This window comes from Durio zibethinus, chromosome 9 (genome assembly GCF_047325235.1).
Source record: "Durio zibethinus cultivar Kanyao isolate XHJ-2024 chromosome 9, ASM4732523v1, whole genome shotgun sequence".
Classification (NCBI taxonomy): Eukaryota; Viridiplantae; Streptophyta; class Magnoliopsida; order Malvales; family Malvaceae; genus Durio; species Durio zibethinus.
Genome location: NC_143170.1, coordinates 27,301,519 through 27,326,421, shown reverse-complemented (window position 1 = coordinate 27,326,421; position 24,903 = coordinate 27,301,519). Strand labels below are relative to the sequence as shown.

Genomic DNA, 24,903 nt, shown 5'->3' with positions numbered 1-24,903 from the left:
ATTCTCCTTTTACAAAAAAATAAGCCTCCAATTTTACACTGCTTGTGTGCAAGTGAACCAGAAGATTAGAAATAGATTGAAAGGGTTGGTTATTCTTCATCACCAGTGGGCATTTGGTCACTCCAAGACCTTGAGAAGCAACAGCTAGCGAGTATCTGTGCCTGTGTGTGTCTGTTTTTCTCCTTAGATTTTGACTTGTCTTTCGCCCTGCAGATTGGTAGAACATTATGATGTTGAACTAGTAGATCACTCCAAAAGGGATCCTCAAAGAGCTTCAAAAGTTCTTTTTTCTCCTCTGCTGGTGCAGGTTCTTGGTTGGGATTACTAATGGATGTGCCTTGACTTTGTACTTGGACCATCTTTGCTTCACCAAAAAAAAAAAAATCATAGTTGAAATGAAATACAAATTTTACTTCATGAACCAAAAGCATTCAACAATGATTTTCATCGATGCATACCTATGTTCTGGGAACTTGTCATTGGTTCCGCAGTGGAAAGGCTGAGATTTGAAACTGATGACCCTATTGGCCACTAGGTAACTTCATTTCTTAGTCTGGAAGTTTACCGCAGTTGAAGAAAGAAACAAGGGCAAAAGCAATTTTGGATTTTACCCAGCTGCCCAATTTGGAAGAATAAAAGATTATTCCTCTGAAAAACCTACATCAATTACAGTTGTTTGACATTGAAAGCTTTGGCAAACCCGCAGCATGGTTTGGTTTTTGACCTGCTTTCTGTTTGTCATTGGCGGATTTGAGACATATTTAGGCTTAACCTTCATTAATGCTAGCAAATTATTAGAAAAAAGCTGGTTTGATTAAATCTTTCCAGGACAAGAGAAAATGGAGAAAAGAATGTAAGAAATTCAGTAATTTAACTAGTAAACAATCATAAATAATTTCAAGAATATAAATATATATATTTATATATATTGCAATGATGATGAATCCCAAAGAACAAATTGTGATCATCAAAATGCAAAGCAATGAAAAGGGTAAAAAGAAAAAAAAAATCACTGCATCATAACTCTGAATTCGTCAAAGCTGAGAACACCGTCTCCATTGAGGTCAAATTGCTTGATCATCACCTTACAATCATCAATTGACTTTGACTCCCCAAGTTTGCTGAGCATTCTCTTGAGTCCTTGAGGTGTGATGAATCCACATCCATTAACATCATACATCCCAAAAGCTTCTCTCAAATCCTTCAACTTTTCTTCTTTTCCTCTTTCTTCCATCAACCCTATTAGATCTTCCAAATCCAACAATCCATCCTCGTTCGAGTCCAATCCTTCCACTGCAACTTCAGCTTCATTTAACGGTAGCTCTCCACCCATCTGGCCTAGTCTATGGCTTAACTCTGCCGCTGAAATTTTCCCATCTCCATCTTTGTCGAAATATCGAAGAATGCGTTCATATTCTTCACTTCTCATCATATTTCACACTGCAAATCTATCAGGCAACCTCAAGAAAAAAGAACTGTCACAAAAAAACAGCTTGGGTGATTGGAAACAATGGAAAGTTTTGGATTCAAACGGTAATTCTCTCCTTTTGCATGGAAAAAATTTGGTTATATATATATGCAAGAACAAAGAAAGAAATTAAAGCTTGGGGAATAATCAAAGATTGCAGGCTTTGGATCTGCAGAAATGGGTAGTCGAAATTTTATATATAGAGATAAGATTTCAAGCACCTGTCAAAGCCGTGTCCCTCGACTGCCTGCAGTCATGAACCGACTTATCTATGATATGAAGAAGAAAGTGCTGCGAATTTGTGAAAAATCAAGTGTTCAAACGATGAAGAAGAAGATGACAAAATGGGAAATAAGTTGAAATTATTAGTTTCTCAGTTTTCACGTAAACAGCTCTCAAAAGGAAGGCAGGATAGAGACACTAGGGACAATAAGTTTAAATGCGTTAGAAAACATAAATAAGAGAATAAAAATAATTAAAAAAATTTTAGTTTTAAGATGTGAAAAATATTTTTTATAAATAATTATAATGAAATATCTATTTATAATAAATGAATAGATATAATTTTTTATGTAAATGATTATGATTTTTTGTATAATCATAATTTTTATGAAAAATAATCTATTTATATTTAAATAGTTATGATTATTTATCATATAATAATTATTTTTATTCTAATATAATTATTTAAAATATAAATAAAATTAATATAAAATTTAAAATTTTTCATCAATAATTAAAATTTTATATTTAACATAGAATGCATCGTACTATAAACTACCAACAAAATATACATAGAATACTATTTAATTTAACGGTCAAAACGAACTTCTTTTTTTATCCTATCCAAATTTAATTATAGTTTAGTAAAATTTTCGACATATATTAAGAATTGCGTGTATTTGGTCGGTTGAAGGAAAAACTGAGAAGAAAATTTCTTCAGACGAGTTTAGTCTTATGAGTGATTGAGTCATGATGACAAAATAGCTAACAAGTGGGGTTGAAAAATGACTTTAATAATCTTTACCCTTCATGCATCTCAATGTCAACTTGTGCGCGTTTTCATGGAGAAAGAAAGAGTTTACAAACAAAAAATCTGATTCAATTGTTTTATATAATCATCAAAAAATAATATTTAATAAATTCTTGAGTATTAAAATTAGCCTCTCCAGATATGGAAAAACTATTTTAAAAACAAGCAAAAGGCATTAAGACAATAAGCTTAGATTGATTTAGGCAACAAGTTTGCAGAACTTCCATTACAATGAACTCAGATTGTTTTCGAGTTCACAATTTTCTTGCAAATACACCATGAATGGCACATAAACATATCACTGAATCAGTTCATCAACTAATCACATATCCAGCAGGGATCAGATATGCATCTACCAATCACCGCAACTAATGAACATTAACCACAAAATCCAGGACTCGAGCACTGTCCCCTACTCGTACGAGGATTTGAACCAGGAGTTGTCCTATTTTGCACGTTGGTTTTGTGAAACTACGTTTGCACTTCCTGCAAACCATGGCAGTCCTGGTTGAATGCATTGTCTTGTATTTGCTCGTGAAACAATAGGTCCAAGAAAGTTGCGCCAAAAATCAAGTGTTATTGTGACCAACATTGCAGAGCCCGGAGATTCAACAGCCACCATAGGTAAGTCCCATAGATCACCAGGTTTTCTCATCAATCCTGAGAAAAGGGGTTAGACTATATCATCCAAATAAAACAAATATTACATTATTTGTATATAAAAGAAAACCGGCATCTATAACTGACTCTTTATCATTTAAAATTATAAGACACCTTCAAAGAACATATTATACCTCAGTCTGTTATAAAAATATGATTGTTAGACACTACCATATGAACTAGCAGACCAGTAAACAGGAAACAGAGAAGTTATTACATGGGCTAAAGGCATAATAATAATATTATCTTTTAAAGAAAATATAATAAGTAAACGAGTCTTTATTGCTACGCACATGGGTGAGAAAAAAAAATGAAAAATTCAAAAATTGATTCGAAATTGTGGTATTTGATTCGGATTGGATCAGTTTTTTTGTTATTTGATTTGGATTAAAGTTGGATATTAAATATATATATTAGGTTCGGACCGAGAGGTAAAAAACCAAAAATAAATGAACCGAATTATATATATATTTTAGTTTTTATATATATTTTAATTTTTATAAAATAAAAAATAATTTTATATCAAAATCTACTTAAATATATTAAAATTTTACATTAAAATAATATATAAAAATTAAAAATTAAAAACCGATAAATTGAATCAAACCGAATCAATAAAATTCGGTTTGATTTGATTGGATCTAATGAAGGTTCAATTTGGATTTGGATCAAATTTTAAATTTTAAAATTAAATCAAATTTGATCCGAACCAAACCATTATCACCTCTAACCATTCATATGTACGTGGTTCGGATCCTAAGATATCTTATAGGAACTGTTTAAATGAAAACATTTTATATAATTATTTTTAAAAAATAATATTTAATAAGTATGAAGTCCAAATCCTAATTCCAATAATTTTTTTCATTGTATAAAGTTGTTTTATTTAATAGGTAAATTAAATATGTTAAAAATTTTGTATTAAAAATTTTTTTCAAAATGTTTAATCAAGTTATTAACTAATATTTTATCATTTAAAAATAAAAATCAATTTAACGCTAACAACACACATTAGTTTAAAAAATTTATATTTTATTTTAATTAATAATTAATAATTTATATTCTAAACAAATATTCTTTAGCAAAAAAAAAAATATATATATTTTTTTAATATTTTCATTGAAAATAAAAGTTTTTTTTTGTGTTAATGTGTGCCGTGTAATAAAAAAAATTAAATTGACATACGCGTCATAAAAAAATCACATGACAAAAAATAAATAATAAATATTTATCATTTGTTTTTAAATTAATTTTTAATAAAAATATGAGTTTACATTTATTAAAATTGAAGTAGATGGATTAAAAACTATCAAATTAAAATAAGAGGAAAAACTAAATTCAGATTTTGAATATATTTTATTAATTAAAAATATTGTATAAACTTAAAGATTTAATTCAGTTGTTTATATAGTCATGATGATATTCAACATATGATGTTCAAATTTTGATATTTATAATTTTTAACTTTTATAATTTTTTCTTTTATCTCATTTGTTAAAAAATATGTATTATACTCTTATTCTTATATTTTTTTTAATTTTGATTTAGATACAACTGAACCGACATATTAGTTGTTTTTTGTTTTTATTTTTTATTTTATTTTTATAAATGACACATCAGTTGTTGCATGAACAACACCTGCATAAATGCAACTTCTTTTCAGGAAGGAGCAAAAAATTGTCCCCTAACTAACTTTGTCGCCTTTCACAAACTTCTTTAGCCAAGCGTCATTCTCATCTGACATGCAATTGCAAACCTTTGATATTTGCCAACTATATATATGTATATATATACATTTGTGTCTGTCAGTTATTCTTATTGATGGAGATGGGCAAGAATGAAGAGGCTTTGGTGGTTTGTAGTGATAGGAGTACGGGAGTTGGGATAACTATATGGGACATGAAAACCGGGGAGCAACTTCTTCATATTCCCACCTGTGCTGCTGCTCCTCATGGGCTGTTGTGTTTAGGAACCAGTTCCTTGTTGCTTCTCAAAGTAACAGGCATGGTTCATTTGGTGGTGGGTCTATCTTTATTTGGCCTTTGAATAAGGTAATGACAAGCTGAACTTTAAATCCATTTTTGATTTGGTCATTGTCATGATTTTTGCTTAATTATAGTAGTGTTTTGGATATGGGAATTTGTTTCTTCAATGGGTGATTTTGATTCATCATTAATGCCTTTGTTTTTGTACATTTTAATATCAATTTTGATTTGGCAAACCTTTATATCAGTTTGATTTCAAAGCAAACTTCACTCATGATCGCATTTGGATACCCTTTTCTGTTCGTTTTGTTGGTAGTTAGCTTGTTAGAATTTGAACGTAATCATTAGAACCAAGAGTCCAGCACTCTATGAACAGGCCACGCGGGTCTTGGCGGATATCCTTTCCTATTATTAATCCCGCTCCTAGTTGAATAACTCCACCTTTCCCTTGTTTTTCCTGATTCTTCTTAATCCCCTCTACTCTACCTAAAAGAATCATGAAATTGATTTTGACATTGTTTCTGTTATTTCAATTTTGTACATATATAATTCTTTGTTGTTGGAAATGTGAATTGTGAAGGCAGCTGATATTCTGAAGATTGCCAGTAAACAAAGCCAGAACGTATTGCTAATTTATAAGCCATTAGAGGGATTTGTTGTGCCCATTCTGAATGATTTTTGTATTTCACTTTTTATGTCGTAGTTATAAGCAGTTGTATATCCTCAAAAAGCAACTGTCATATCATATAAGAAGCTCCGTGTGACATACTTTTGTCCCCTCATATCTTCAGCCTCAATCACCACTCCGAAGCTACACAATGGAGGCTATTTTCCCCCTTTCTTGCACAAAGGATGGCATATATATTGCAGGTGGAGCTTCTTCCGGGAATGCTTATCTCTGGGATGTAAGTACCACTCTCCTCTTGTCCATAAGGGCAAAAAAGAACCATCAATCCCACATTTCATCTGATGAATTCCTTTTAGGGAATTTTTATTTCAGCAGCTATAATGCCTTAAACAACAAAGTCATCTAGGCTATATTAAAATGTTGTAGTTGTAGTTGTAGTTGTTTGTATGTGGCATCAATCATTCAAAATTTGGTGCTAAAATCGAACAGCTAGTGGATCAACTTCATTTAGCATAAAAGAACACCATCCAAGCATTTTTCTGATATGATGAAACCGATAAGGTTGCTAACGGAAGATTGCTAAGAACATGGCGTGCTCATCATAAGTCTTTGAAGTGTATGGTCTTTTCTGATGATGATTCGCTTCTTATTTGTGCTTCTACTGCTGGAATAATCTGTGTTTGGTCTATGATTAGGTAAACACTAAAAATTTTCTGTTGATTCCTTTCCCCTTTGCTCCTGACTCCAACCAAATTTATTTGATTAAACTAGAAAATTAATCATAGATGCCTCAATCTGACCAATTTGATTAAAGTTTGCTAGATGTGGAAGATTCGGTAAGTTTACCTCCTTTGCTACATTACTCATCAGAACACAGATCTTCCATAACTGGTTTAGTGACTATGTCAGCTGGTGCACGTTCCATTTTCGTATCAAGCTCTCTGGATGGAACATGCAAGGTCTGTTAAAAACTGCATTACTGCTCACACTTCACTTGATTATATCTTCTGTGTTGCAACTTTTCTTATGCAAGGGCGACGCGTTGCTTATTAGCAGGTTTAGGACCTAGTTTCAGGAAGGCTTTTACAAACTCATGTTTATCCAACATCAATAACAGCAATCACTCATCATCCGGTAGAGCAGCTACTGTTTTCTGGTAGAGTAGACGTTAAAATATTTGTTAATGTGCTTGATCTCGGACTAGTTGGGGATCCTCTCGTCACTACTGAAGATCAAGCATTTTAGCTAAAAGGACACAAGTAATGCGTAACGTATGGTGCTTGAAATTTCTTAAATTCTCATGGAGACTGAAATTTGTAGAAGGCTTCTGTTGATTTGGCATTAAAGTTGTTCTTGTAGTAATCATCACTGCATTTTGCCCAAGTATTTGCATGTACATATGACATCCTATGAAGAGACTTAAATAATCCAATATTATTTGCAGTGGATCTATAACTACATTGACTTTCAGTGGATTTGGTTTGATATCTGCATCGGAGGATTTCACCTTCTGCCTTTGGGATACAATCAACAGGGTGGTTATCAGAAGATTCAACCATAAGAAAGGTAAATATTACTACATTTCATTTCCTGACGGATTCTCCTCTCTTTTGATGTGGTTTTTATTCAGTTTTGCAATAAAAAAGCAGAATAGAAAAACAACAACAAAAATGTCACATTTTCACTGTTCAGCTTTGGTACAAATCCAGATGACAGAATAAAGAAATGAAATTTTTTCAGCTCTAATGTTAGTTTCAATTGTGAACAGGTGCAGTGACTAATATGGTAGTGATTAATCAGTCTGCATTGTTTTCGATGTCAAACCATCGAAGAGTTCCCAATCAGTTTCGTGTTTCTTTGCTCCAAAAGTATCCTCAGCCTTCCAACTCGGGCAAGGGAATGGTTCCTTTGCTCTCTTTGTCGGCTTGCCTCAACAAGCAAACTGCAACCAATTTCCAGGGAAACAATTTGCTAGACCACTTAATATTTGATTCAGAGGTCTCTCTCCCTCTCCCTCTCCCTCTCCCTCTCTCTCTCTCAAGCGTGGTTTATTTTGGCGCATAACAATATAAGTGCAGCATTTAATCTGTAGAATTTTAGATGCATCTTTGCCCCTTATGCAAGGAACAATAAAAGTCACAAAAGCGTAGTTACTTGATATTCTGTTACTAGTTGTGGAAATTACCGAAATATATGTTGTGTGGACTGTGGTAGATTTGATCATCATGTTGTTTTGGATTCTTGGGCAGCGAGAACAAACACCAGCAATGATGCAAATGAAACTGGAGAAGAGCATAGACGATCGAATGTGGGTTACAAGCATGACAAAGTATGTAATGGAAATGAATAAGCATTTGCAGTCTCGTTTGCTGGACATGATGCAATGCAGATGGCTATGCCCTCATGAAGCAGAGTCGCCTCCAAAGAAAAAGAGACACACTCCAGACTGAAAATCCAGGAATACTATAGGAGCAATCTCAGTCCACAGGCTCACTTCTCGGCTTAAAAAAATTAATGAGGATGTTGAATTTTGAACTTTCTTTCATCTATCTTTTTTCTCCTCAGGACATTATAAGATATTACTATTGCTATTATGTCAAATGGATTTGCTGCTGCTGATATCTTCAATGTTATGCAAGAATATCTTTTTTGCATCTTTCCTTTCGGCTGAACCTCAATTTGAGCAAGAGGAAGCTGCTAATCAAGCAACAAACCTGAAACTTTCTTCCTGGAGAAGAGGGAGATATAAGATGATCTATCAATTTAGATCTTTTATTAATATTTTTATTGGATGATTCTTAATAAAATTTTTTTTACGAATTTCACCTTCAAAAACCTTCATTTCTAACTCACCAAACAAAGGAAGAAGTAGAACAATATATGGTACAAAGTTTCATAGAGGCTTAACTTTCATTAATGATAGCAAAATATTAGAAAAAAGCTGGTTTGTTTTAATCTTTCCAAGACAAGAGAAAATGGAGAAGAATGTAAGAAATTCAGTAATTTAACTAGTAAACAATAATAAATAATTACAAGAATATATATATAGTGCAATGATGATGAATCCCAAAGAACAAATTGATCATCAGAAAATGAAAGCAATGAAGAGGGTAAAAAGAAAAAAAAAATCACTGCATCATAACTTTGAATTCGTCAAAGCTGAGAACACCATCTCCATTGAGGTCAAATTGCTTGATCATCACCTTACAGTCATCAATTGACTTTGACTCCCCAAGTTTGCTGAGCATTCTCTTGAGTCCTTCAGGTGTGATGAACCCACATCCATTAACATCATACATCCCAAAAGCTTCTCTCAAATCCTTCAACTTTTCTTCTTCTCCTCCTTCTTCCATCAACCCTATTAGATCCTCCAAATCCAACAACCCATCCCCGTTCGAGTCCAATGCTTCCACTGCATCTTTTGCTTCATTTAACAGTAGCTCTCCACCCATCTGGCCTAGTCTATGGCTTAACTCTGCCGCTGAAATTTTCCCATCTCCATCTTTGTCGAAATATCGAAGAACTCGTTCATATTCTTCACTTCTCATCATATTTCACACTGCAAATATATCAGGCAACCTCAAGAAAAAAGAACTGTCACAGAAAAAAAAGCTTGGGTGATCGGAAACAATGGAAAGTTTTGGATTCAAACAGTAATTCTCTTCTTTTGCATGGAAAAGATATGGTTATATATAATACAAGAACAAGGAAGGAAATTAAAGCTTGGGGAATACGCAAAGATTGCAGGCTTTGTATCTGCAGAAATGGGTAGTCGAAATTTTATATATAGAGATAAGATTTCAAGCACCTGTCAAAGCCGTGTCCCTCGACTGCCTGCGGTCATGAACCGACTTATCTATGATATGAAGAAGAAAGTGCTGTGAATTTGTGAAAATCAAGAAAAAGTGTTCAAACGATGAAGAAGAAGATGACAAAACGGGAAATAATTAAGTTGAAATTATTGGTTTATCAGTTTTCACGTAAACGGCATCTCAAAAAGAAGCCAGGACGAAATAGAGACGTTACAGACAAGTTCAAACGTATTAGAGAAAAGAAATATAAGAGAATAAATAATAAAAAAAAAAATAATTTTGAAGCGTGAGAAATGTTTTTCTAAACTCGATTATGCATTTAAAATATAATAAAATTTTAAAAGATATATTTATAATAAATGAATATTCATAAATTTTTATTCAAATAATTATAATTTTTTATATAATAATGATTTTTATAAATAATAATATACTTATATTAAAATAATTATTGTTTAAAATATGAATAAAATTAATATAAATTAATAATTAAATTTTGTATTCAATGCATCTTATTTTAAAGTGCCAATAAAAAAAATATAAAAAACTATTTAATTTAACGGTCAAAACGAACTTTTCTTTATTTTCAATCCAAATTTAATTATATTTTAGTAAATATTGTGATATATATTGAGAATTGCGTGTATTTGGTTGGTTGAAGGAAAAACTAAAAAAGAAACTTCGTCGGGGCGAGTTTGATGTCATGAGTGATTGAGTCGTGGTGACAAAATAGTTGGCAAGTGGGGTTAAAAAATGAGATTAATGTTCTTTACTAGACATTTATGCATCTCAATGTCAATTTGTGCACGTTTACACGGAGAAAGAAAGAATTTACAAAAAGAAAATCCCAAACTTGATTCAATTATTTTATATAATCATCAAAATGTTTGGTTAAAAGCCTCAAATCCAATTACACCAGTGAAAGCGAAATCAAACAATAAATCAAACACACAAGAGATAATAATTTAACGTGATTCGGTCTAACTGACCTATATCTACGGATGAGAAAAAAGATCCACTAGTTGTAGAGAATTACAAACATACATCAAATCATTAATCTCACTCAATAATCAATACTCATAAGACACTCTCAATCTCTTCTAGTCTTATAAAGTATTCTCAACCCAAACAAACATAAACCTAAACCCTTGTGCACTCTTTCAACATAACCAAATACATACCCATATGCTCTCATACATCATACCTATGTGGACCCTCACAATCTCCTCTAGTCCACTCACAAACAAACATACACACCCATAAGACGTAAAGCCCCAATACTTTTATGGGGTGTCTATCCCACAAAACCCTACAACTCTTTTACATCTTTTTCTCATACCTAACCCTGTAGAGACTTCACCTATTTATAACCATACAAACTTGCCTATTAAGAATCCCTCTCCTCTTAGAATTCTTCTTCTGTAAGTCAAACTTGCCTATTAAGAATTTTTTTCCTTTTAGAATTCTTCTCTTGCAAGTCAAACTTACCTATTAAGAATCCTCTTTCTCTTGAAATTCTTCTTTTGCAAGTCTTCTTGTCCATTAAGTAATATCTGACAAATCTCGAACAAATCTCTAACAAATCTCTTATGGATTTGAGTCAATATTCTCAACAATCTCCACCTTGACTCAAATCCATCAATCATCTGTCTCTATGCTAGACATGCTTGGCTCCACCTGCAATGGAAGTCTTACAATCATCTTCTCTTCTCTTGTGTCTTCACACTTCATACAAACTAATCCTCAATCTTCAAAACTTAAACTCAAACTCTTGAATTGAGCTCCTCTAAGCTTATTTCTTCCTATGTCTTAAACCAAGCTCTTCCCATATCTCGAACTGACAACTCTTCCATGTCTCGAACCTTTGGCTCTTTTCACATCTTGAATCTTCAACTTTTCTTACATTTTGAACCTTCAGCTCTGATACCACTTGTTGGGGAACACCACAGCTCTGATACCATTTGTTGAGCTAAAAGCCTCCAATCCAATCACACCAGCGGAAGCAAAATCAAACAATAAACCAAATACACAAGAGACAACAATTTAACGTGATTCGATCCAACTAACATACATCCACGGATAAGAAACAAGATCCACTAGTTGTAGAGAATTACAAACTTACATCAAATCATCAACCTCACTCAACAATCAATACTTATAAGACACTCTCAATCTCCTTTAGTCCTATAGAGTATTCTCAACCCAAACAAACACAAACTCAAACCCTTGTGCACCCTTTCAACATAACCAAACACATACCCATATGCTCCCATACACCATACCTATGTGGACCCTCTCAATCTCCTCTAATCCACTCACAAACAAACATACACACCCATAAATCTTCTCTAATCCACTCACAAACAAACATACACACCCATAAGACGTAGAGCCCTAATACTCCTATGGGGTGTCTATCTCACAAAACCCTACAACTCTCTTACATCTTTTTCTCATACCTAACCCTGTAGAAACTTCACCTATTTATAACCATACAAACTTGCCCATTAAGAATCCCTCTCCTCTTAGAATTCTTCTCCTGTAAGTCAAACTTGCCTATTAAGAATTCCTTTCATTTTAGAATTCTTCTCTTGCAAGTCAAACTTACCTATTAAGAATCCTCTTTCTCTTAAAATTCTTCTTTTGCAAGTCTTCTTGTCCATCAAGTAATATCTGACAAATCTTGAACAAATCTCTAACAAATCTCTAACAAATCTCAAACAAATCTCTTATGGATTTGAGTCAATATTCTCAACAATCTCCACCTTGACTCAAATTTCATCAATCATCTGTCTCTATGCTAGACATGCTTGGCTCCACCTGCAATGGAAGTCTTACAATCATCTTCTCTTCTCTTGTGTCTTCACACTTCATACAAACTAATCCTCAATCTTCAAAACTTGAACTCAAACTCTTGAATTGAGCTCCTCTAAGCTTATTTCTTCCCATGTCTTAAACCAAGCTCTTCCCATATCTCGAACTGACAACTCTTCCATGTCTCGAACCTTTGGCTCTTTCCACATCTTGAATCTTCAACTTTTCTTACGTTTTGAACCTTCAGCTCTGATACCACTTGTTGGGGAACACCACAGCTCTGATACCATTTGTTGGGCTAAAAGCCTCCAATCCAATCACACCAGCGGAAGCAAAATCAAACAATAAACCAAATACACAAGAGACAACAATTTAACGTGATTCGATCCAACTAACATACATCCACGGATAAGAAACAAGATCCACTAGTTGTAGAGAATTACAAACTTACATCAAATCATCAACCTCACTCAACAATCAATACTTATAAGACACTCTCAATCTCCTTTAGTCCTATAGAGTATTCTCAACCCAAACAAACACAAACTCAAACCCTTGTGCACCCTTTCAACATAACCAAATACATACCCATATGCTCCCATACACCATACCTATGTGGACCCTCTCAATCTCCTCTAATCCACTCACAAACAAACATACACACCCATAAATCTCCTCTAATCCACTCACAAACAAACATATACACCCATAAGACGTAGAGCCCCAATACTCCTATGGGGTGTCTATCTCACAAAACCCTACAACTCTCTTACATCTTTTTCTCATACCTAACCCTGTAGAAACTTCACCTATTTATAACCATACAAACTTGCCCATTAAGAATCCCTCTCCTCTTAGAATTCTTCTCCTGTAAGTCAAACTTGCCTATTAAGAATTCTTTTCCTTTTAAAATTCTTCTCTTGCAAGTCAAACTTACCTATTAAGAATCCTCTTTTTTTTTAAATTCTTCTTTTGCAAGTCTTCTTGTCCATCAAGTAATATCTGACAAATCTCGAACAAATCTCTAACAAATCTCAAACAAATCTCTTATGGGATTTGAGTCAATATTCTCAACACAAAAAATAATATTTAATAAATTTAAAATTTAAATCTCAATTAATATTTATAATTTTTTTCTTATTTTTAGATTTCGAACTCTTTTATAAAAATAGCATAAACAACTCCACCACATCCTAATTCCTAAGTATTAAAACTAGCCTTTTCAGATATGAAAAAACTATTTTAAAAACAAGCAAAAGCATTAAGACAATAAGCTTAGATTGATTTAGGCAACAAGTTGGCATAACTTCCATTACAATGAGCTCATATTGTTTTCGAATTCACAATTTTCTTGCAAATAAACCATGAATGGCACATAAACATATCACTGAATCAGTTCATCAACCAATCACATATCCAGCAGGGATGAGATATGCATCAACCAATTACCCCAACTGAGGAACATTAACCACAAAATCTAGGACCCGAGCACTGTCCCCTACTCGTATGAAGATTTGAATCAGGAGTTGTCCTATTTTGCACATTGGATTTGTGAAGCTACATTTGCACTTCGTGCAAACCATGGCAGTCCTGGTTGAACGCATTGGCTTGTATTTGCTAGTGAAACAATAGGTCCAATAAAGATGCGCCACAAATCAAGTATTATTGTGACCAATATTGCAGCGTCCTGAGAATCAACAGCCACCATAGTTAAGTCCCATAGATCACCAGGTTTTCTCATCAATCCTGAGAAAACGGGTTAGAGTATGTTATCCAAATAAAACAAATACTACATTATTTTTATATAAAAGAAAACCTGCATCTATAACTGACTACTTATGATTTAAAATTATAAGACACCTTCAAAGAACATATTACACCTCAATCTGTTATAAAAATATGATTCATACACACTACCATATGAACTAGCAGACAAGTAAATAGGAAAGAGAGAAGTTATGACATGGGCTAAAGGCATAATAATAATATTATCTTTTAGAGAAAATATCACAAGTAAACTAGCCATTACTGCTACGCAGGTGTATATGATTCTGATTCTAAGATATCTAACAGGAACTACTTAAATGAAAGCATTTACGAAGTTATTTTTATAAAGTAACATTTATTAAATATGAGATACGATTCCGAACACTAATATTTTTTTCATTGTCTCAAGTTGCAACGTTCTTTCTACCAAAAAAAAGAATAACAATTTCAAAGTCTAGGATTTATTTAATAAGGAAATTAAATATCTTGTATTAAATGAATCTTTTAAAATGTTTAATCAAACTATTTAACTTAATTTTTGTCATTTAAAAATAAAAATCAATTTAAAGCTAACAACACACATTAGTTAAAAAGATATATATATTATTTTAATTAATAATTAATAATTTATATTTTAAACAAAACTTTTTTGGCAAAAAAATATTTTTTTTTAATATTTTCATTGAACATAAAAGTCTTTTTTTTTGTTAATGTGTGTCGTGTAGCCAAAAAAAATTAAATTGACATATGTGTCATAAAAAAATCACATGACTAAATAAATGATAAATATTTATCATTTGTTTTTAAATTGATTTTTAATAAAAATATGAGATTACATTTATTAAAATTGAAGTAGATGGATTAAAAACTATCAAATTAAAATAAGAGGATAAATTAAATTCAGATTTTGAATATAATTTATTAATTAAAAATATTGTATAAACTTAAGACTTAATTCAATTGTTCATATAATCATGATGATATTTATGTTCAAATTTTGATATTTATAATTTTTAACTTTTATATTTTTTTCTTTTATCCTTAAGCGTCTCATTTGTTAAAAAGTATGTATTATACTCTTATTCTTACATATATATATATATATATATATATATCTTGATTTAGATACAACTGAACCGACATATCAGTTGTTTTTTGTTTTTATTTTTTTATTTTTATAAATGACACATCAGTTGTTGCATGAACAACACCTGCATAAATACAACTTCTTTTCAGGAAGGAGCAAAAAGTTGTCCCCCAACTAACTTTGTCACCTTTCACAAACTTCTTAAGCCAAGCGTCATTCTCACCCGACATGCAATTGCAAACCTTTGATGTTTGCCAACTATATATATGTATATATATACATTTGTGTCTGTCAGTTATTCTTATTGATGGAGATAGGCAAGAATGAAGAGGCTTTGGTGGTTTGTAGTGATAGGAGTACGGGAGTTGGGATAACTATATGGGACATGAAAACCGGGGAGCAACTTCTTCATATTCCCACCTGTGCTGCTGCTCCTCATGGGCTGTTGTGTTTGAGGAACCAGTTCCTTGTTGCTTCTCAAAGTAACAGGCATGGTTCATTTGGTGGTGGGTCTATCTTTATTTGGCCTTTGAATAAGGTAATTTTGAATAAGGTAATGACAAGCTGAACTTTAAATCCATTTTTGATTTTGTCATTGTCATGATTTTTGGTTAATTATAGTAGTCTTTTGGATATGCGAATTTGTTTCTTAAATGGGTGATTTTGATTCATCATTAATGCCTTTGTTTTTGTACATTTTAATATCAATTTTGATTTGGCAAACCTTTATATCAACCTGATTTCAAAGCAAACTTCACTCATGTTCGCATTTAGATACCCTTTCCTGTTATTTTTGTTGGTAGTTAGGTTGCAGAATTTGAACCTAATCATTAGAACCAAGAGTGCAGCACTCTATAAACAGGCCATGCGGGCCTTGGCGGATACCCTTTCCTGTTATTAATCCCGCTCCCAGATGAATAACTCCACCTTTCCCTTGTTTTTCCTGATTCTTCTTAATCCCCTCTACTCTACCTAAAAGAATCATGAAATTGATTTTGACATTGTTTCTGTTACTGCAATTTTTGTACATAAATAATTCTTTGCTGTTGGAAATGTGAATTGTGTAGGCAGCTGATATTCTGAAGATTGCCAGTAAACAAAGCCAAACGTATTGCTAATTTATAAGCCATTAGAGGGATTTGTTGTGCCCGTTCAGAATGATTTTTATATTTCCCCTTTTATGTCGTATGTATAACCAGTTGCATATCATCGAAAAACAATGTTATATCATATAAGAAGCTCCATGTGACATCGTTTTTTCCTCTTTTATCTTCAGCCTCAATCACCACTCCGAAGCTACACAATGGAGGCTATTGGCCCCCTTTCTTGCACAAAGGATGGCTTATATATTGCAGGTGGAGCTTCTTCTGGGAATGCTTATCTTTGGGAGGTAAGTACCACTCCCCTCTTGTCCATAAGGGCAGAAAAGAACCATCAATCCCACATTTCATCTGATGAATTCCTTAAACAACATAGTCATCTAGACTATATTAAGGTGTTGTAGTTGTTTGTATGTGGCCATCAATTATTCGAAATTGGTGCCAAAATCGGACAGCCAGTGGATCAACTTCATTAAGGCATATGAGAACACTATCCAAACATTTTTCTGATGTGATGAAACCGATCAGGTTGCTAATGGAAGATTGCTGAGAACATGGCATGCTCATAATAAGTCTTTGAAGTGTATGGTCTTTTCTGACGATGATTCGCTTCTTATTTGTGGTTCTACTGATGGAATCATCTGTGTTTGGTCTTTGATTAGGTAAACACTAAAATTTTCTGCTGATTCTTTTCCACTTTGCTACTAACTCCAACCAAATAATTTTGATTAAACTACAAAATTAATCATAGATGCCTCAATCTGACCAATTTGATTAAAGTTTGCTAGATGTGGAAGATTCTGGAGGTTCACCTCCTTTGCTACATTACTCATCTGAACACAGATCTTCCATAACTGGTTTAGTGACTATGTCAGCTGGTGCACGTTCCATTTTCGTATCAAGCTCTCTGGATGGAACATGCAAGGTCTGTTAAACACTGCATTACCGCTCACACTTCACTTGATTATATCTTCTGTGTTGCAACTTTTCTTATGCAAGGGCGACGCATTGCTTATTAGCAGGCTTGGGACCTAGTTTCGGGAAGGCTCTTACAAACTCATGTTTATCCAACATCAATAACAGCAATCACTCGTCATCCAGTAGAGCAGCTATTGTTTTCTGGTAGTGTAGATGGAAAAATATTTGTTAATATGCTTGATCTCGGACTTGTTGAGGATCCTCTCGTCACTACTGAAGATCAAGCATTTGAGCTAAAAGAACACAAGTAATGCGTAACGTATGGTGCTTGAAATTTCTTAAATTCTCCTGGACACTGAAATTCATACAAGGCTTCTGTTGATTTAGCATTAAAGTTGTTCTTGTAGTAATAATCACTGCATTTTGCCAAGTATTTGTATGTAAATATGAAATCCTATGAAGAGACTTAAATAATCCAATCTTATTTGCAGTGGATCTATAACTGCATTGACTTTCAGTGGATTTGGTTTGATATCTGCATCGGAGGATTTCACCTTCTGCCTTTGGGATACAATCAACAGGGTGGTTATCAGAAGATTCAACCATAAGAAAGGTAAATATTACTACATTTCATTTCCCGAAGGATTCTCCTCTCTTTTGATATGGTTTTTATTCAGTTTTGCAAAAAAAAAAAAAAAAAAAACATGAAATGTCACGTTTTCACCGTTCAGCTTTGGTAAAAATCCAGATGACAGAATAAAGAATTGAAAGTTTTTCAGCTCTAATGTTAGTTTCAATTGTGAACAGGTGCAGTGACTAATATGGTAGTGATTAATCAGTCTGCATTGTTTTCGATGTCAAACCATCGAAGAGTTCCCAATCAGTTCCGAGTTTCTTTGCTCCAAAAGTATCCTCAGCCTTCCAACTCGGGCAAGGGAATGGTTCCTTTGGTCTCTTTGTCAGCTTGCCTCAACAAGCAAACTGCAACTAATTTCCAGGGAAACAATTTGCTAGACCACTTAATATTTGATTCAGAGGTCTCTCTCCCTCTATCTCTTTCTCTCAAGCCTGGCTTATTTTGGCGAATAACAATATAAGTGCAGCATTTAATCTGTAGAATTTTAGACGCATCTTTGCCCCTTATGCATGGAACAATGAAAGTCACAAAAGTGCAGTTATTTGATATTCTGTTACTAGTTGTGGAAATTACTGAAAAACATGTTGTGTGGACTGTAGTAGATTTGATCATCATGTTGTTTTGGATTCTTGGGCAGCGAGAACAAACACCTGCAATGATGCAAATGAAAATGGAGAAAAGCATAGACGATCGAATGTGGGTTACAAGCATGACAAAGCATGTAATGGAGATGAATAAGCATTTGCAATCTCGTTTGCTGGACATGATGCAATGCAGATTGCTATGCCCTCATGAAACAGACTCGCCTCCGAAGAAAAAGAGACAAACCCCAGACTGAAATCCAGGACTACTAGAGGAGCAATCTCAGTCCACAGGCTAACTTCTCGTCTTCAAAAATTAATAAGGATGTTGAAATTTTAAACTTTCTTTCATCTATCTTTTTTTTCTCCTCAGGACATTATAAGATATTACTATTGCCATTATGTCTAATGTATTTGCTGGTGCTCATATCTTGAATGTTACGTCTTTTCTTTCGGGCTAGGATCCATATCAACTATAATTTTTTTTTTTTGTAATACTATAATTAATCAAAAATCATATAAATATCTATTATTTAAAAATATGAGCTCTACATAATTTTTTAATAGATCTCACGAAATACTAAAATGTGATTGATTAATTACATTACAATAACAGTAAATAATATGCTCTTCGGGCTGAACCTCAACTTTAAGCAAGAGGAAACTGCTAATCAAGCAACAGATTTGAAAACTTCTTGAGAAGAGGGAATTTAAACCCTATTCTTCAAGAAATGCTCGACCTGAAAAAGTGTTTAATAGCAAATTTAAATCTGATGCTTCATTTAGATAACCAATAAGAGAGATTTCTATTCTTATGGGAACATGAGATTTTAATTTTTATTGTATCATCACATCAATATGATATGAAATATTTTTTTAATCGTATTATTACTTGATTTATCATCGAAACTGTTTCAATCCAAAAACAATGTGAGGTTATAGTGATTCTCACCTCCCTTTTTGGTTGGTAGCAAAATGTTTATGTTTTAGCACTATAAAACCGGTGATTTTGACACATTGATAGGAAAAAGTTCCAAGCTGAGGCCCCATTGCCATCAAGTGGAGAATTAGAATTATAGACAGTAAAAGCAGGGTTCGTGGCTATAATTTAAAAAACATTATAAGTACGAGGTTCTAAACTTAAGCGAAACATCTTTTCAATCGGAGATTATATTTATAGAATAATATGTTTAAATCAATCAATTAAACTTTTGATTATCTTTTCAACTGGCGATTATACTTGTCGAATAATATGTTCAAATCAATAATTATTTGAATTCGAATTCATTAAAGATTGAAAAAAAAAATTTTTTTATATAAATTTATTAAATTTAAAATGAATAAATCTGCTAAAAATATATATAGAATGAACACTTTATTTAATCCTTTGGAGTGTGATGTCTTCTTATTGGATTCTTTTTTTTTTTTCTTATTTCATATGGGATTAAAGCATTTTATTTATTTTTTGGGGCATTTGGTGTGATATTTTTCTTGCCCTAATCTCATATTCTTTTTTTTTTCTTATTCCATATGCGATTAAAACACTTTATTTATCCCTTTGGAATACTTGGCGTAATAATTTGTACTCTCCAATCCCTTTTTTTTTTTTTTGAAGCATTTTGCGTGATATTTTTTTTTATTGTGATCGTTATCATGTCTGTTACTTTCTTGAGTGTTTAGGATGATTAGATTTTATCATCATAATCATTTTGTTAAGTGATTAAATTAATTTATTTTATTTATTTTATTAGGCCACTTAATGTAGAGTTGAATCAAGAGTCGACTTTAAATCACCTGTCATGTGGGGAATTTTTTTTTTTTTTTTACAAAATCAACTTATTAAGATGTATAGAGCCTATATTTGGTGATCTTCTATTTTTATTTGACGTGGGATTGAAGCACTCTGTACAGTTCTTTGAAGCGCTTAACGTGACACACATGTGGGGCCATTGGCGGGGCTGTTTTGTTGTGAATTCAGAGTTCTAACACATGAACGAGAACTGATACCCAAGAAGGAAACGCAACGTAGTTTCTTTTGCCACTGGTCGTAAAGCCTAAAATCTTAGCGTCGTCACTCCTGTTGGTTTGTCTGTGTTTGCTCAAAATCAGGAGGAGAGAAAGAAATGGCTCAGCTCAAGGCCACATCGTCGATGAACCTGGCTTGTTACAGCCCCAAAAGAAGCGAGTTTTTCACTTCCCAGTTCCTCCATTGTAAACTTTCTGATTGTTGCTTCATTTTTTTGCTTTATTTGCTCTGTTGAAGACGGGTCTTGATTTGTTTAGATAGCAATCCAAGAAAAAGGGAAAGGGAACTTATTTTTTTGTAATTTTTAATGATTTTCTGTGCTAATGTGGTGTTTTGGTTCTTCCATTTTCAGACACATTGTTCTATCCTAATACATTTTCTAGCTCCAGAAAGTTGTCTTCTTTCCAAAAGGTATTTGTACTAAATGATATCATCAAAATTTCCTTTTGAAAACTATTTGGCTCCTCTCCATGTTAGTATTTTTCATGGTATTATTTTGCTTAATGTTTATAATTTACTCTTACAGTTTGCATCCCAACATGGTTTTTTGATATTTCATTGACAGTTAAGTGGAGGGGCAAGTTCACTCCATGGCCATGCAATTGTAAGCAACAATGGGTCTATCACTCTAGCACCTAATAATCAAGGTGACGGCAATCATTGCTCGGTTCTTCAACATTTTCAGTAATAAAAGGAATTACCCTTCTCTTCTTTTAGATTTTTTTATGTTGCTTCTGCTTGTTTTGTTGTCCTATGTGCAGGAATAATAATTCAAGTAACTGGAAAAAGAAAGGGATTTATTGGTGCAAAACCTTAGAGTTAGCGGAAGTAGTTTACTTAGTTAAAACGAATACTAACTAAACGAGAAAGGAGAAAATCGAAAACTAGAAGTATATTGGCTTTTGTCGAGATTGATTGATCAATTGAGATCTATAAAATGTGAAATCATATCATAGGAAGGATATAAAATGTGCAGATGCCTGCTAGCCAAGCTAGTAAAGTCCTTTGGTGATTGTGATTGTGTCAAAAAGGCTTGGATGCTTAGTGGAGTGCCTTAGGCTTCATAATGAAAACACCCCATGTGTTAAAATCACACAATACATTTATGGCACATGATAAGCATTGACTTCCTCTTTACTCCTTTATTTGAACAGTTACCTTTAATATTTCGAAATTATATGGTAAATATTATTCATATTGACAGATACAGTTTGGTATGGCACTTATTATGGCTCTTATTTACTTCACTTCCATAGTTTTTCCAATTCTAACTTGAATTCTATACTATTGTTTATTACTTTATTTAACTTTACCACAATTATACAGATACAGCAAGCAGAAAACTTTAAGAATTTCTTCCTTTTTGTTTTCTCTATAAGCCGCTATTGTTGGTAATTTTTCTTGCACATCCGCTTTGTGACACATTTGTGATAGGCATCTTCTGAGCTGTTTTTCACTATTACATTTTAGTTTTAACCTTCTACTACAACAACAACAACAACAATAAACTAAGTCTTGTATCCTATAATTCTAGGGTTGGCTAAATGAAAGGTAAAAAAAAAATCATGTTATGTCCTAATTTTGAATATTTTTGTGCCACTCATTTCTATCAACAACCTTTTCATCTATTTCCTTAACCCTCATATCATTTCTCTATAATTCCGCCTGTGTGTTACCACACTGTCGGTTCCAAGCCCAAATAAAGTGAGGAGGGTTGCAATAGGTTGACGGCCACTGTAAAACATAGTCAAACCATTACGAGAGTTTTAACCTTCTGCTGTTTCAATTACATCTGCATCTTCATTGCAAACTTTCAGGTATTGAAGCTGTTTTGTCCAGAGATAAGGAGATGGAAGTTTCCACAGCAACAAAGGGCGGAGGGCTGCGAGGCAAATTAAACAAAGTTGTTTTGGCCTATAGTGGTGGCTTAGGTACTTCTGTTATTGTGCCGTGGCTAAGGTAGTTCTACTGTTTTATGTTATATATACTAATAAAAATAATTTTTTTGGTCAAAAAGTAAGCACGGTTCTGTCATAATTCTTGAAGCATCTTTTTTTGTATGAGTAGGTCTGTTTCATGCAGATGATGGTTAAACCAGAGTTGATCTTTTTACTTTTAGTTTTCCTTGATCCTATGCACATACTTTTTTCTAATAATAACTATATGATTCATTCTCTGAATAAGTATTTTGCTTTTCCAGAGAGAACTACGGTTGTGAGGTTGTTTGCTTCACAGCCGATGTTGGCCAAGTAAGTGGCACTAACAAGTTTGCCGAACAGTTTAACTAACTTTATGTTCTTGCATAATGTGGTTTAAGTTTTTAATACGATTTTATTATGATCATACTTTATCTCCCAATCCAAACTTTTGCAGGGCATAAAGGAATTGGACGGTTTGGAAGAAAAGGCCAAGGCAAGCGGGGCTTGCCAGTTAGTATTGAAGGACTTAAAGGAGGAATTTGTGAGAGATTATATATTTCCTTGCTTGCGAGCTGGGGCCATTTACGAAAGGAAATACTTGTTGGGAACCTCTATGGCCCAGCCTGTTATTGCAAAGGTTACTACCTATTTTGAAAATTGTTAGGTTTTGCTAGTTCTACATTCAGTCAAGCATAACTTAATAAAAGCTCTTATTGAGGCCTACATTGCATACTACCTCAGTATTGCAATTTTTACTTTATCTGCTTTCTGTGGAATCCTATTTTATCTTTTGGCATTTGAATGCGATTATTCACTTGTTCTTCTGCATTATCCTTACTTTTAACTGCATTTTCCTTTTATGCTGGCTCCATTTTCTTGATTTTCTTTGATTTTCTTTTCTTACCTTTTGTGGTAATGTACTTATTATGACAGGCTATGGTGGATGTTGCCAGAGAGGTTGGGGCAGATGCTGTTTCTCATGGATGCACAGGGAAAGGAAATGATCAGGCGTGCCTCTCAACCAAGCTTTAATATTATAACCCTTCTTTTTCATCAAACACAACTTCACTTGTATAATTAATCTTTTATATGTATTTCCTCAAACACAAATTCACTAGCATATTTATTTCTCCAGGTTCGCTTTGAGCTCACATTCTTTGCTCTAAATCCTGAATTAAATGTTGTGGCTCCCTGGAGAGAATGGGATATTACAGGGAGAGAAGATGCTATTGAATATGCTAAGAAGCATAATGTGCCTGTTCCAGTGATTAAGAAATCAATGTACAGGAGAGACAGGAACTTATGGCACTTAAGCCATGAGGTAAGTAACAAAGTTTTGCTTGTCTGTTTTGTTGTAAACGCTTCAATATTTTGTATAAGCTACTTTGCTTTACTTAACGTGATTGTGTTTTGCCTCTCCCTCTGACATTAATCTATCTTGGCATTGAAGGGAGATATCTTGGAGGATCCAGCAAGTGAACCGAAGAAAGATATGTACATGACGAGTGTTGACCCAGAAGATGCACCTGATCAACCTGAGTATGTTTACCTTCCCCTGAATGATTTTCATGTGTTTTTTATGCCAATTAACAACTTTTTAAACATTCAATTCCTGCAGATATGTGGAAATTGGAATTGTTTCAGGCATCCCTGTTTCGGTTATTGGAAAGAATCTTTCACCGGCTTCTCTTCTTGCTGAACTCAATAAGATTGGTGGGAGACATGGAATTGGTCGTATTGACATAGTTGAAAACCGGCTTGTTGGTATGAAGAGTCGTGGAGTCTATGAAACTCCTGGTGGTACCATCCTATTCAATGCTGTTCGTGAGCTGGAGTCCCTAACCCTTGACCAGGAAACCATTCAAATTAAAGATTCACTTGCCCTCAAGTATGCTGAGCTAGTTTACGCAGGTAGGTGGTTCGACCCACTTCGTGAGTCCATGGATGCATTTATGAAGAAGATTACTGAAACCACCACTGGTTCTGTCACTCTGAAACTATACAAAGGATCAGTTTCTGTAACTGGTCGGACCAGTCCCCATAGCTTGTGCAGGGAGGATATCTCCTCCTTTGAGAGTGGTGACATATATAATCAAGCTGATGCTGCTGGGCTGTTTGGTCTTCCAACGGATTCATTTCCAACTTTTCATCATATATTTTGAGTCTCCTTCGAAATCCATGGTCAATGTTCCTTGTTCTTCCTTTTTCTAATTCCTTTCCTTGCTAGTTTATTTTGTTTTGTTTCAACGCCTCATTCCCTCTAATATAATGGTTCCTCAATCCTCGACTATGGTAAATTTTATCTTTCATGTCTTGCAATGAAATTGTACAAAACTAATACCATAATACACAAAAGCCCAAAAACAAATAAAACCCAATAACAAATCTAAAATAAATTTAGATATGGTATTTTAAAATATAATATTATAAAAATGATACAAATAAAAGATATAAAGTTGATACAATTT

The 24,903-nt window shown here is 33.4% G+C and overlaps 5 protein-coding genes across 7 annotated transcripts; 3 read left to right on the top strand and 2 right to left on the bottom strand.

Annotated features, from left to right (window-relative positions):
• Positions 1-892: 892 nt before the first annotated feature.
• LOC111313809 (uncharacterized) lies at positions 893-1,575 on the bottom strand. Its single transcript, XM_022914586.2, has one exon. It carries the CDS (start codon positions 1,430-1,432, stop codon positions 1,010-1,012), a length of 423 nt encoding a protein of 140 aa, XP_022770321.2. The 5' UTR covers positions 1,433-1,575; the 3' UTR covers positions 893-1,009.
• Positions 1,576-4,982: 3,407 nt separating this feature from the next.
• On the top strand, positions 4,983-8,348 carry LOC111313800 (protein ROOT INITIATION DEFECTIVE 3-like). The gene is made up of 7 exons (XM_089765235.1): positions 4,983-5,180; positions 5,938-6,051; positions 6,336-6,469; positions 6,589-6,733; positions 7,214-7,340; positions 7,543-7,772; positions 8,024-8,348. Exons 1-7 carry the CDS (start codon positions 4,983-4,985, stop codon positions 8,222-8,224), a joined length of 1,149 nt encoding a protein of 382 aa, XP_089621361.1. The 3' UTR covers positions 8,225-8,348.
• A 414-nt stretch (positions 8,349-8,762) lies between these two features.
• On the bottom strand, positions 8,763-10,592 carry LOC149516921 (uncharacterized). Of its 3 annotated transcripts, none has more exons than XM_089766082.1 (2): positions 10,576-10,592; positions 8,763-9,333 (listed from the first exon to the last, which is right to left on the bottom strand). In XM_089766082.1, exon 2 carries the CDS (start codon positions 9,323-9,325, stop codon positions 8,903-8,905), a length of 423 nt encoding a protein of 140 aa, XP_089622208.1. In that variant the 5' UTR covers positions 9,326-9,333; positions 10,576-10,592; the 3' UTR covers positions 8,763-8,902. The 3 variants fall into 3 exon arrangements, with proteins under 3 accessions (XP_089622208.1, XP_089622207.1, XP_089622206.1); XM_089766081.1 differs by lacking the exon at positions 10,576-10,592 and adding an exon at positions 9,583-9,720; XM_089766080.1 differs by lacking the exon at positions 10,576-10,592 and adding an exon at positions 9,583-9,717 and having other exon boundaries at positions 8,763-9,368.
• Positions 10,593-15,369: 4,777 nt separating this feature from the next.
• Positions 15,370-18,948, top strand: LOC111313789 (protein ROOT INITIATION DEFECTIVE 3-like). The gene is made up of 8 exons (XM_022914550.2): positions 15,370-15,792; positions 16,531-16,644; positions 16,883-17,016; positions 17,135-17,279; positions 17,377-17,579; positions 17,764-17,885; positions 18,080-18,309; positions 18,547-18,948. The coding sequence occupies exons 1-8, from the start codon at positions 15,502-15,504 to the stop codon at positions 18,745-18,747; spliced, it is 1,440 nt and encodes a 479-aa protein (XP_022770285.2). The 5' UTR covers positions 15,370-15,501; the 3' UTR covers positions 18,748-18,948.
• Positions 18,949-19,917: 969 nt separating this feature from the next.
• Positions 19,918-24,722, top strand: LOC111303792 (argininosuccinate synthase, chloroplastic-like). Its single transcript, XM_089766078.1, has 10 exons — positions 19,918-20,701; positions 20,869-20,927; positions 21,082-21,163; positions 22,334-22,475; positions 22,717-22,765; positions 22,890-23,072; positions 23,369-23,443; positions 23,571-23,756; positions 23,886-23,974; positions 24,054-24,722. The coding sequence occupies exons 1-10, from the start codon at positions 20,614-20,616 to the stop codon at positions 24,595-24,597; spliced, it is 1,497 nt and encodes a 498-aa protein (XP_089622204.1). The 5' UTR covers positions 19,918-20,613; the 3' UTR covers positions 24,598-24,722.
• The last annotated feature ends 181 nt before the right edge of the window (positions 24,723-24,903 follow it).